The following is a 12,535-nucleotide window of genomic DNA, read 5'->3' as shown; positions in this document are numbered from 1 at the left end:
TTCGTCTGGCCAGAGGAGAACTGGCCCCCCGACTGAGCCTGGTTTCTCCTAAGGTTTTTTTCTCCATTCTGATGGAGTTTTGGTTCCTTGCCGCTGTCGCCTCTGGCTTGCTTAGTTGGGGACACTTAATTTCCAGCAATATCGTCGACTTGATTGCACAGATACTATTTAAACTGAACTGAGCTGGACGAAGACATCACTGAATCAATGATGAACTGCCTTTAACTGAAAATTGAGTGTTTACTATATTACCTTTTGCATTATTACACACTATTTTTTCCTATTTGATACTGTAAAGCTGCTTTGACTTTGAATCTGTATTGTTAAAAGCGCTATATAAATACTTGACTTGAAAAGATTATGTTTGCGTGAATAGCCTACTTAAATACTGTAATTCTGTGTATATGTATATATTTATCGGGATCGTGTGCTGGCGGAAGCGCGATTCATATGTCAGTCAGCGGCAGGGTGAGAAGCGAGCAGAAAAAAGGTACTCCTCTCAGAAAACACAAATAAAGATCATTTTAGACGTTTAATCACTATTTGGAGCATTGGGATCGCTAGACGAGGGCTCATTTTTGTGAAAACCTGAAATTCGACCAAAATCAACATTTTTCACTTTTTTTTTGCCTGTAGCTCAAAATTAGACCATGCACATTCCGACTCATTTTGCCAGCACGGGGTCACAAATTTATGTCAATAACAGTCGCTCAGCTGGCACATACCTGCTGAAAGTGCGACGCCATCTTTGCTAAAGCATCACCTGACCTGTAATCACCATGTCACTGATGACTCCTGAGCTGTAGTGCTGACATCTACCGTCAGGCACTAACTGTCTATGCTAAACAGCCAAATCTGACCCCCCTGAGCGATGGTATGAGCGAGAAAGCTCGATTCTGACCCCGCGAACATCTAAAGTTCTTTCGCACCGGATGAGTTGCTGGCATGCTTGCGATTAAAGACTTTCCCAGTCCAATGCTTTGTCTTTTATTAATCCCTGTGCTTGCTTTGTAACCTTTAATTAAAGTTACAATGTCATTTTAAACCAACATCATCAGGGTATATTAGAGGCTGTAGCGTGCGGCCAGACTCGCGCACCCCTCCCTACGATACCCTCTCTTTCCTGCCAACTACTGCAGCGACAGATAATTACTGCACCTGATTTTAATGATACACACACAGGAGAGCGGCAGAGATGCGCGGTCCAAATGCCACCAGCTGTTCTGCAGTTGCATTGAATTAATTGGCTCCTGATGAGGAAGCGAATGAAAAAAGGCTCGCTCTCGCTCTGACTCGCACAGAAATGCAGACTACCATGATAATTAATATAGCTAATTAAGCAAGCACGGCTCAAATGGCACTTGGTAATTAATGCGGGGGTATTTGATTGTGTGCGTGCTTCTGAATTGACCGGGCTCCGATCTGTTGACTTGCAAACCTCGCCTGCTACATGCATGTAAGGTCGAGCTCAGAAATCAAAACTGGGTTTTCTCTTCTCTTCGTCTCCATGTTCAGGCATCTGTAATTACTCCTAATGGTATTAAGCAGGATAGGGAGTGATATATTATCATACGCAGCATCGCATGCTCTGGAGAGCGCTCTCGGATCACCTCCGCTGCGAGCAGATGGGGCTTGTGCAATGCCAAACGGAAGCACGGCCTGCCCTGTTTGCAGGGCAGCCTGGGTAATTTCCCCCCACCTGCTACCAGGGCAGAGAGATTAAGGCCAGAAACATACTTTACTTAAGTACGCAAATCACAAACGAAAACGCTTTGCCAAGCAGGCCCACGTCGGCCATATTTTACACCTGTCCCAACCAGGTACAATGCGATTTTCATATATTTCAGGCCTAACAGAGTGTAATGAAGCAAACAAGACGGGAGCGTTCAGGTGACCGAATGAAACCCTCACTGACGTCTGCACTTTTTCACTGCATTAAGACCGCTCTTTGACAGGTGATGACCATCTGCGGCTTCTCCATCCTGCGATGAATGTGGCACAAACTGGCGTTGTTTACAAATCCGGCAAAGACGGAACGACGCTCTTCTGCGAGTCTCATTTGCACAGGTGACTAATATATGACCCCTCACGATGTTGGGTGACATTGGCAGCATAAACAGGATTGAGGAATGGTTTCGATCATCTCCGTACCCTCCTCTACTTCGCCAAGACCGACCAAATGAACCGCTCCCCGACAACCCAATCTCACCCGACAAGCATCCCGCTCATAATATGCATGAGACCTGTCAGTCAAGCTGCTTAACAATGCCGGCGCATAATGAACTGCACGGCTGCAGCGGCGCATCCCAGTCGCCAAACAGCACTTCTGTCAGGCTCTCTGCTATAATACACTCATTTTGGAAGCAATCATTGTCAATACAAGTCAGCCTCGGGTTACAAAATGAGCCAGACACATGCACACGCAAAGCCAGCAACGTATCGGACATGGTGTGAAATCCAAGTTATGTACAAAAAGTGCTTACGCACCGGCAGAGCGTAGTGGCGTTAAGTTTTAGTGTCGCGGAAGTGCTGCGGGCAGACGCGCATATGCAATCTATCCCACAACCACTTCTCTGTCCCTGTGACAACAGCTAATTGATATGAAGTGACTGCATATGGCAGACGAGCCCTCGGTTTCTGAATGCCTCTTTATCACTCATCTTAAAGAGCACAGCGCCACATACAGCGGGGATCATTTTGTTAGCGAACATCGCTGTTGTGCAAATATATGAGTCCTCTGCGTTCTGCAGTAATAATGGGACGAGATGAATATGTATTTCACACTCAGTGCTAGTTCATATTCCACTTCACATTTCATCAAGAACCCAACTGAACACTCATTAGGAATAACACTCATCTGTTTATCGCCAAAAACAAACAAAACAAATTTGGGAAAAAAGGAAACCATTAACTTTACAACCCATTAAGCAGAGCTGTCAGTCAAGAGATGTGTGTTCATTTACAAAGAAAGAGGAAAAAAGCATTCAGTGAGATTAGATCTGGTTTTGAACCCTGAGCAAAATTTAGAAACGCATTGCCAACTGAGATTAAGGCATTGTGAATGAAATATCAGGCTCTTTTGACTTATGCCAGCAAGTAAGCACCTAGGACAGTCTTTCTTATCCCTGTTTTTGGAGACACGACAACAACTGTACACATTTTGTATTTCACCCTTACCCTAGCCATCCATGTCCGGTCTTGGTGTCTCTACTAATGAGTTGAATCAGGTTTGTCTGGGAATAGGGTTGGGAAACACTGCTCCAGTACCCTACTAGTGGTCCATTTACACATTTTCATTAGTAATATGCTGATTCAGTAACTCAAAACAGTAACTACAATTTATGAATGTTTCTGAACGAATGATTTATTAAAAGTCATGTACTTATGATTATAGCCTTGTGGGCAGTGTGTGGTTACACCTTGGGCAACAAATCCCAACTCGTGGTCCTTTCTGGCCCCGTTCCAATCTCTGTTTCACTTGGCAAAATTGATCAATGGCAGTGTGCCAATTTTTCTTTTCTTTATAGTGAACCACTTGGTAAAAAAAAGCCAAAAATGTGATTTGTGAATTTAGACTGCAATCATTTGCTGAAAAACCTGTTGTATCTTTTACATGCCTTCTGTTGTCTGATTGACAGTTTATACTACTACACTAAAAGTACTTACAGTATAATTGTAAAAATATCCCCCTCTGGGTCTCTTTAATGATTTTTAGAAAGTAATCTTAAGAACCATTTTTATAGTTAATAATATTTCAAGATGAACAGTTAACTTAGGTTTACTTGATTATCCATGCATCTTTTATTTTTTTTAGAAAAATCATGAGGATCAAATATGATACAGCAGGATTTTGAGGACCATTTATTTGTTTATCTCTCGATAATCATTGTATTCCATTATAATAAAAACTACAAATCTTTGATCCTAAAAATAAGCATTAAATTATCAACTTACTAAAATATGCTGTATTATTGTGAGATACAGAGTGACAACTAAAATTGATATGCATCTTTTGCAAGTATGCTGTACTATTATAATTATTTATATTACAAGCTATCCGAATGCCATCTTACTTTTTGGTCATATAAACAACAACATCTGCACCAATTTGCTCAGTTTGGGCTTTTGAATAAAAATAATGTGCTTTTTCTCCTTCAGTATGAGCTCCATATTCTTACTGCATCATTCTATATGAACCATAAGAGTCTGATGTATCAAATATGACACTCAAAAATTTCCCCCAAATTTTTAAGAAAGGTTTTGTCTAAAGGTAAAAAAAACAAAAAACATTTGATGTAGAAAAATGTAGATTTTTCTGACTATTATTCAATATGTTAAGGCTTTAGAGGCTTTAGAGTGCAGAATCAAGATGTTTTTCAATAAATATCACAAAACTAAGAAACACATTTTATGGCTGTTGTGATTCATAAGCGCTAAATCTTAAATGGAGAGCCCTGGAGTCTGATGACGAAGCAAATGGATATGTCTGGCAGTGTGAATTGCTGAGGTCACTCACGGTGGTATCCTGATTTCTTCTGCAGGAGCGTCACGGGACATTCTTTGTGAGCCAGTAAAAGCTGCTTCAGCTGGGCCACCTCGCTGCGCAGAAGAGTCACCTCATTCTGGACAGAGAGAAAGAAGCACGTTACCCGTCAAGATCAATGAGGAGGAATCAACAGAAAAAGATCACTAGCTCTTCTTCATTTAAGCTTTTTTGGGACACAATTATAGCTGCTTAATGGCAGAGTCCCAGGAGAGAGAAACACAGAGAGAGCGCTCCCCTCCGTCAGCGAAACACTGTCACCCATTCTGGTGAGATTTACTCTCGTCTGCCGTTAGGACTCCCATGGGGCTGTGCTGTGCTGTTCTGCATGCGCTAAAGACAGGCTGTTTAACAGCGAAGGTGACTTTAACAGGATTTACAGAGAGCCGAACAATAGTCTGGAGCTCAGCTTGACCACAGGCTATTATTATTAGTTACTGGAAAATAACTCATAAGGCTCAGGGGCTGTTAAAAATCCTAAAACAAGACGGGTGGACTGGTGTTCAACTGCCATGTCAATATCTCCAGAGCAGTGTGGCCAGCGGCTGATAGATAAATATTAACGGTAATAAACAGTAAACAGCCCAGCTTTCTGGAACGTGATTGATTAACTGAGGTCATTTTGTGGTCAAAAATGTAGCTTAAATTCCACCGTCGTTCCAGGCAAATGATTTCCCACGTGGCTGTGCTAGTTTCATGTCTGTACATTTTTCTTCTCATATAATAAGCAATTTCAAATCAGTATTTGATGTAGATTTATTTATTATTTATCAGGCGAGAAGTATATTATAACAAGCAGGAAAATGCAGTTGAAATTAATTATCACAAAATAAACCTTGACAGGGTGACAACAACCCTGATTGACTAAATCTCAAAATTTACAGCGTTTTTCAATTGAAATTGATAGTTTTTTCCAGGAAGGGTGCATTAAATTTATTAAATGTGACAGTAAAGACCTTTTATTTCAAATAAATTCTGTTCGGTCTGTTCTTTTGAAATTTAAATGTATCAAAAAAAACAACAAAAAAAAGCAACATGGTTTCCACAAAAATATTAAGCAGCACAACTGTTTTTAACTGATAATAATAATAAAATAAAGTTTTTTAAGCAGCAAATCAGCATATCAGAATGATTTCTGAAGATCATGTGACACTGAAGACTGCAGTAATGATGCTGAGAATTCAGCTTTAACCTCACAGAAATGAATTAAAATATAAAATAGATTTTAAACTGTAGTAATATTTCACAATTGTGCTGTTTTTACCGCGTTTCTTATCAAATAAATGCAAATGTTGGTGAACATAAAAGACTTCTTTTAAAGACATGAAAAAAAAGTAGTGTACATAAGTTAAGCCTTACTTGAAACAATTGTTTACTCTAAAATATCTGAGAAAAAAACAAAAAACAAAACAAAAAAAAGTACACTGGTACAGATGTCTCTTAATTGTCCAAAAAGACTAATTCTGAAAAATTCCATTAATTAACCTGTAATAGGTCAAAATATTCGTCTACGTCTAGATATCAGACAAACGAAGAAAAGAAGAACCATTTAACATGCTGGAATTTAGCTACAAGGTATTTATAATTCAAATGTATAGTCAAGTTATAAGTCAATAAGTCATAAGTCAATGTGAATCAGGCTGGACGATATGGCCAACATTTATATCACGATATATTTCTTAATTTCGGTCGATACGATATAATTCCGATATCGATATGAACACTATTTATCTGAAATAGAAATATTTTGTAACATTATAAATGCCTTTATTATCACTTTTGATCAATTTTAAGCATCCTTGCTAAATAAAAGTATTCCTTTCTATAATCTATTCCACAAATAAATCAATGTATGGGAAACTCTGGTAATGTATATCGAAATATCGGAAATGTGTTTAAAAATCATATCACCGTTACTGAAAAAAATGATATCGCGATACATATTGATATTGAATTATTGTCCAGTCCTACCGGTGAACTTCTAAACTGACATATGGCTTCAGGTACAGTTCTCCCATTCTACCTCTCAACAACAAAAAACAAAACATCAAACGAAATGTCTAAAATCGGATGAATCTCAACTGTCCCTTGTGCTGTTTTCAGAGAGATGGCGAGGCAGTAAGATCAGGCCATTAAAGTGTTTAATGTCTTCACAGACCGGCTGCATCCATAAAGACAGCACAGGGGGGATGTTTGGCTCGAGTGCTGCCGTGCGCTGGTCGGCAAACCCTGACACCTCGTTAAAAAGCCAGTTAAGGATGATCTTAACGTAATTGAGCATCATTAGAGCTCTACGCTCCGATCAGCTGGGCCAACGGGGCAGAGAGGGACAATTACACCGGCCCATCAGCGCTGATAAATGCGCCCGTATTAAACAGCTTCTCTCCGATGAAACATACTGTCATGCTCGTTTTCAGAGTCCCAAGCTTTCTGTTCTACACCCTTCTTCGCTTCTCCATCTGTTTCATGTTAGTTTATTCCTTCATATCACCCACAAATTAATCGCCCTTCCCCCACCCCGTCGCCAAACCACTGCGCTTTGTTTAAACGGACAAATAAAAAAAGACAGCACGCAAATAAACAGTGGCACATCTCATTAAATTGTCTGGAACGTGCCGGCGCCGAGCCGCACTCTCCGTTATCAGCAGAGACAACGGTTACGTGAACTGTTTCGAACTTGTCAGTGGCGGATCCTAATTGCCTGCTACAAAACGGGGGTTGAGAAAGAGACGGCTTTCCCTGGGAGAGTTCCAGGGCAGCTCACAAACGCTCCGACAGAACAGGCGACACGCTTGTGTGCCGATGACATCTGGAGGAAACGTCTTTATTGACAGGGCCATATCGATGCAGGAGACTCCAACAATCACGCCGTGGCTGTCATGCAAACACACTTCTTAATTTACATTAATGACTTCATCACCATCTTTGTCTGGCTCTCCAATGCACACGGAAATACACTGGAAGATGGTGTGTGTGTGTGTGTACCTGTAGCTGTCCGTTCATGCTGCTCAAGTCTTCCGCTTTCTTCTCCAGATTCTGCACCCAGACTTTCCTCTTCTGCCTGCAGCGAGACGCAGCCGCTCTGTTCCTTTCCAGAAACTTCCGCCTCTTCTCGTCTGGGTCCTCGCTGGTGGTTCTCCGCCGCCGCCCACCTGTGCTGGAGGTGTGCTGGGCCGGAGACACCTGCACAGGCCCACAATCAAACACGAAGACCTTTTAGAAGAATTAAATCAAGGGCTGCACCTGCCAAAGCTTGACGAAGACAGAAATGTACTAGACTTAAATGCACCACGGAAATGTGTGTTGCGCTTGATTAGCGGTTTTAAAAATATGAATAATTCTCTTTTTAAATTTGTATGTTTTTATGCAATCATTGGTAACACTTTACCATAAGGTTGAATTCGTAAACCTGCATTAGCTATCATGACATTACAATGAACAACAATTTCTTAAGGCATTTGTTAGTCTACACATTAATGCTACTTTATACATCTAAACTACCATTTAAAAGGTAAGCAAGTTTTCAAAATGAAAAGAAAAATTATTTTAATCAGCAAGGATGCATTAAACTGATTAAAAGTGACAGGAATTATACACCGTTACAAAAAATTCTATTTCAAATACATTTCTGTTAAATAAATAAATAATGGTTTTCGCATAAATATCGAGTAGAGCGACTGTTTTCAGCATTAATAATTAAAAAAAAAATTTGAGCAGCAAAACAGCATATTATAATGATTTCTGAAGGATCATGTGACACTGAAAACTAGAGTAATGATGCTGAAAATTCAGCTTTGATCACAGAAATAAATTACATTTTTAAATATATTAAAATAGAAAACATTTTAAAATGTAATATTTCAAAATATATCACCGTTTTTTATTGTATTTTAGATCAAATAAATGCACTCTTGGTGAACACAAAAAAACTTTCATAAACTCTCCAAACCCAAAAGTTTGAACGGAAGTGTACTACTCTTCATTGTTAATTCATACTAGCTCATAATCCATTACCTACTGTTAAATTTGAAATATTAAAATTATACAAATTCATAAAAATTAACATCAATCGTTAACCTGCTGTTCTGTTAGTTACATGATACCTAATTACTTTCAGGATTATTTGCAAGAGGCATTTAATAACACATACAGGCGTTTCTGTGGTGGATGTAGCCGGCTGCTGTAGTGACTGTGGGCGTGGCTCATCAGCTGGAGGCGGGGCCGGGGGCGGAGTCTCACTGGCCGAGCTGCTCTGGATGTCACCTGCATCGCCGTTGGTTACCTGAGGGATCTGCTGACTGAGGGCCGCCTTCAGCTTCTGCAGGTCAGAGGTCAGGTCAACATCTATTACTAACTTCTTTGCAAGAAGAATATATCTAGTTTTATCTGCTTGCTTAGTGTTGAATTTCACATCGATCTGCCCTAAATGTCACATTCAAAACACCAAACTGTGATTGGCCATGTTAAATGTCAGTCGGAGGGCCCTTCCTGATTAAATGGGCGGTTCTGGCCACAATGAGCTGCAATGCTGCAATGTGCAACAGACTGAAATCTGCCTATTTGCATAGCGTTTAACATAAAACCTCGCTCTCTTCAGCATGTCGGTCTATAGTTCCAGCAGCGAAATGAGGAAAACATGTTGCTATCTCTCTCTCTCTCTGGGATCAGGAGGCTAAACTACATTAGAGAGAGGCGAGAACTGAAGATTAGAATAATTAACTTCTGCGGAAAACCAGAGGCAAGGATTAAAACAACATATTCATCACAGCTTTAAACAGATGCTTCCCTCAGAGCTCTTCCACAGGAGTAAGAGCTGTCGTAGCTAATTCCCTATTCCCTGGAGATGCCTGTGATTTTCTCTTGTCAGGGAAATCTGCCTTTCCCTGGCGTACTGTAGCGTGTGCAGCACAGAGACCTCAGCGCCAAGAGCTTTTCTCTTCACTAGGAGCAACCCCCGATAATGACAACACTAGGGTTTGACGCAGTTTCTCAATATTTTTTCAGTATTTTGGTGATATTGACTCAATAGCCACTGCACTAACACTGATTCAAAAGTTTAAAGCAGCATTAAAATTATTTATCAAATACATCTAAATAATTTACTGAAAATTTAATTTTATTTAATTTAATAACTAAATTAAATTCATTAATAATAAAAAAATATATAATTTTGCGACAATGAAGTGTTGATTACATGGAAGCTTTAAATAAGTAAAACAAAAAATAAAAATAAGAAAATAAAGCTAAACAAATATTTTTAAATAAATATAAAATAATTAAATTTTTACTATTTTTTTTTAACCAAAACATTTTACAAAAAACATGTTAAAAACCACACAGGGACTTCTGTGAACATTTGAGCAATAATGAAGATAAATTAGTGCTGTCAAATGATTAATCACATCCAAAATAAAAGTTTTTTTTACATAATACATGTGTGTGTACTGTGTATATTTATTATGTATATATAAATACACACACATACAGTATATGTTTTGAAAATATTTACATGTATATATTTATATTCCTATAATTTATATTAAATATATTTAATATATAAAGATAACATCTTTTTCTTACATATAGACATGCATGTGTGTGTATTTATATATACATAATAAAAAAACACAGTACACACATATATTATGTAAACAAAAACTTGTATTTTGGATGCGATTAATTGTTTGACAGCAGTAAAATAAATCAATAAATTTAAATGTCTAATCCTCATACAGTTTGTGCAGTGTTATCTTAGCATTACTGAGACACAATTATTGTTTTTATTATTATTTTGAATACGTTTTTATATTAGTTATATTTTCTGTTTTCGCTTTAATTTTAAGATTGAATAGGTTTTAGGTTTCATTTTAATTTTAAGTTTTAGTAACTGTTTTTTTGTCATTTTTTATGTCTATACAGATTTCATTCATTTTTATTTCAGTTTTAGTTATATTAGTACATCAAGTTAAACTAAATTTAGTTTATTTAGAAATGATACCTTGGCAACCCTCTTATATATGTATATATAAAATCACACTAAATATGTATTTTAACATTTTATTTCAGTTAATGTGAAACAAACACAAACAGAAATCCAGTCTTCAGAACGACAGATGCCGAGAAGTTGTATTTCTCCATAGATAATTCAGTAGCACTTTATTTGACAGTCCTGTTCCTCATGTACATACTATGTACTTATTATGGTAATTACAATAACTAGGTACTAACCCTGAACCTACCCCTAAACCTAACCCTACCCCATGTAGTTACCTTATATTACCAGTACTTTCTTAGGTAAGTACACTGTAGGTACACTGTAAGTACTTGTAAGTACACATACTGTAAAATAAAGTGCAACCGATAATTCTTCTAAGCTGACTTGGTTTTTTAAAAACCCTTTGTAGGAAACCATGTGGCCCGAAAGCAGTCGAGCGCGTGAGTTAACAAACGCCCCCCACAGCAGGTGAGGTGTGTAACCATTGCCACAGGCACGGAGGACGCATTAATTTTCATGAAAAAACAAGAAAAGAGCATTATTTTAACAGCCATCCTCGGCAGACCAATCTATCTAGCAAATTAGTTTATAGAGCAACACCCTTCCCGAACTCCACGTTTCTACACGACTAGAAGGAAATTATTCACGTGGAATGAGTCACGGAAGGGCTGAGCGAACGACTGAAAGAGAAAGAGAGAGAGAGAGAAACAGAGGGACTGTGAACGATGTGTGCGGGGCCAGTCAGATCCATATTTCATATCTGCCATCGGAGCCCCATCAGAGCAGTAGCCCTACATCTCAAGGGCTTTATTCAACCATCTGCTCCTTTATTACTTATCTTTATTTTGCAACTAATTAACAGCATAATCTTCTAAATTCAGCAAGTTAATTATCATTATTGTGGTCTTTGCAGCATCATCAGTCCTTGTAAAGTGCCGTGTCTGTGTGGCAGGGGAGAGAGAGAGATGAGGGGGTGTTTGCTTGATGAGGGCTCATTAGATGTTTTAGATGAGTTGAGGTTTTGTGCGTGTGCTTCCTGTAGATGGAGGTTATCTGGAAGGTGTATGTGTATGAATATGGTTTATGTGCATATGTGAGTATGCTGATGTGGTGCATGTTATGAATGTTTGGTCATGGGGTAGATGTGCATTCGTTTGGATGCATGGATGCAAGCAAGTACTTATTTGGCCATATGCATATAAATAAATAGCTTAAAAAATAAGTAAATTTTTATCAAATAAATGCGGCCTCTGTGAGAATAAAAGACTTCTTTGAAAAACATAAAGAAATCATAATTTCTCCACACTTTTGGCTAGTAGTGCATGTTCAAATTTCTCTACAAACATGGAAATAGCTGATCTCTAGATTTCAAAGTTCATGTCAGCATCCACTACTCCAACAGTCCAGCCAGATGCCCTCTTGTGCTCTTGTACAGGAACTACACAAAGCTCAATGTTGTTGTGTCAGTGTTGTGGACTGTACATCCTCAGTCCCTCTGGGCTGAAGGAAAATCTGCTTACACTAAAACATGCTTGCAAATGAGGTGCATGTGGATGCATATGTAAATAAGCGGGGCAGAAATGACCATCTTGGCTTCTGATTGGACAGGCTGTGGAGAGGAGGGGCCAGGGATTCCAGGGACACTAGGCACTAAGGTGACTGGTCTGACAAGCTGAAAACACACAGACACCACAGAAAACATCAATGCATTGTCTCCAACACACTTAATGAGAAAAATAAAAGAAGCCAACAAAACTAAATAAGACACAAACATGCCCCTCATTATCCCACAAACATACATATCTGTAGCTAAGCGGCTACTATGAACAATGTAGTTACTTAATAGTACTTAAAGGGGTCATATGACGCTGCTAAAAAAGAACATTATTTTGTGTATTTGCTGTAATGCAATGTGTTTATGCGGTTTAAGGTTCAAAAAACACATTATTTTCCACATACTGTACATTATTGCTTCTCCTCTATGCCCCGCCTTTCTG

At 38.7% G+C, this 12,535-nt stretch overlaps 1 protein-coding gene across 2 annotated transcripts in view; it reads right to left on the bottom strand.

Annotated features, from left to right (window-relative positions):
- The window catches only part of LOC107657392 (cyclic AMP-dependent transcription factor ATF-2-like), a 27,421-nt gene that overhangs the window by 7,055 nt on the left and 7,831 nt on the right, over positions 1-12,535 (bottom strand). For both annotated transcript variants that reach the window (XM_016445439.1, XM_016445441.1), the window contains exons 8-11: positions 12,124-12,210; positions 8,694-8,861; positions 7,529-7,726; positions 4,517-4,622 (exon numbers count right to left, since the gene is read on the bottom strand). In XM_016445439.1, the coding sequence (XP_016300925.1) occupies positions 4,517-4,622; positions 7,529-7,726; positions 8,694-8,861; positions 12,124-12,210 (559 nt within the window). The remainder of the gene's footprint in view (positions 1-4,516; positions 4,623-7,528; positions 7,727-8,693; positions 8,862-12,123; positions 12,211-12,535) is intronic.

The sequence above is a fragment of the Sinocyclocheilus anshuiensis genome, unplaced genomic scaffold (genome assembly GCF_001515605.1).
Source record: "Sinocyclocheilus anshuiensis isolate Anshui unplaced genomic scaffold, SAMN03320099.WGS_v1.1 scaffold355, whole genome shotgun sequence".
Classification (NCBI taxonomy): domain Eukaryota; kingdom Metazoa; phylum Chordata; class Actinopteri; order Cypriniformes; family Cyprinidae; genus Sinocyclocheilus; species Sinocyclocheilus anshuiensis.
This window is presented reverse-complemented; position numbering and strand designations above follow the sequence as displayed.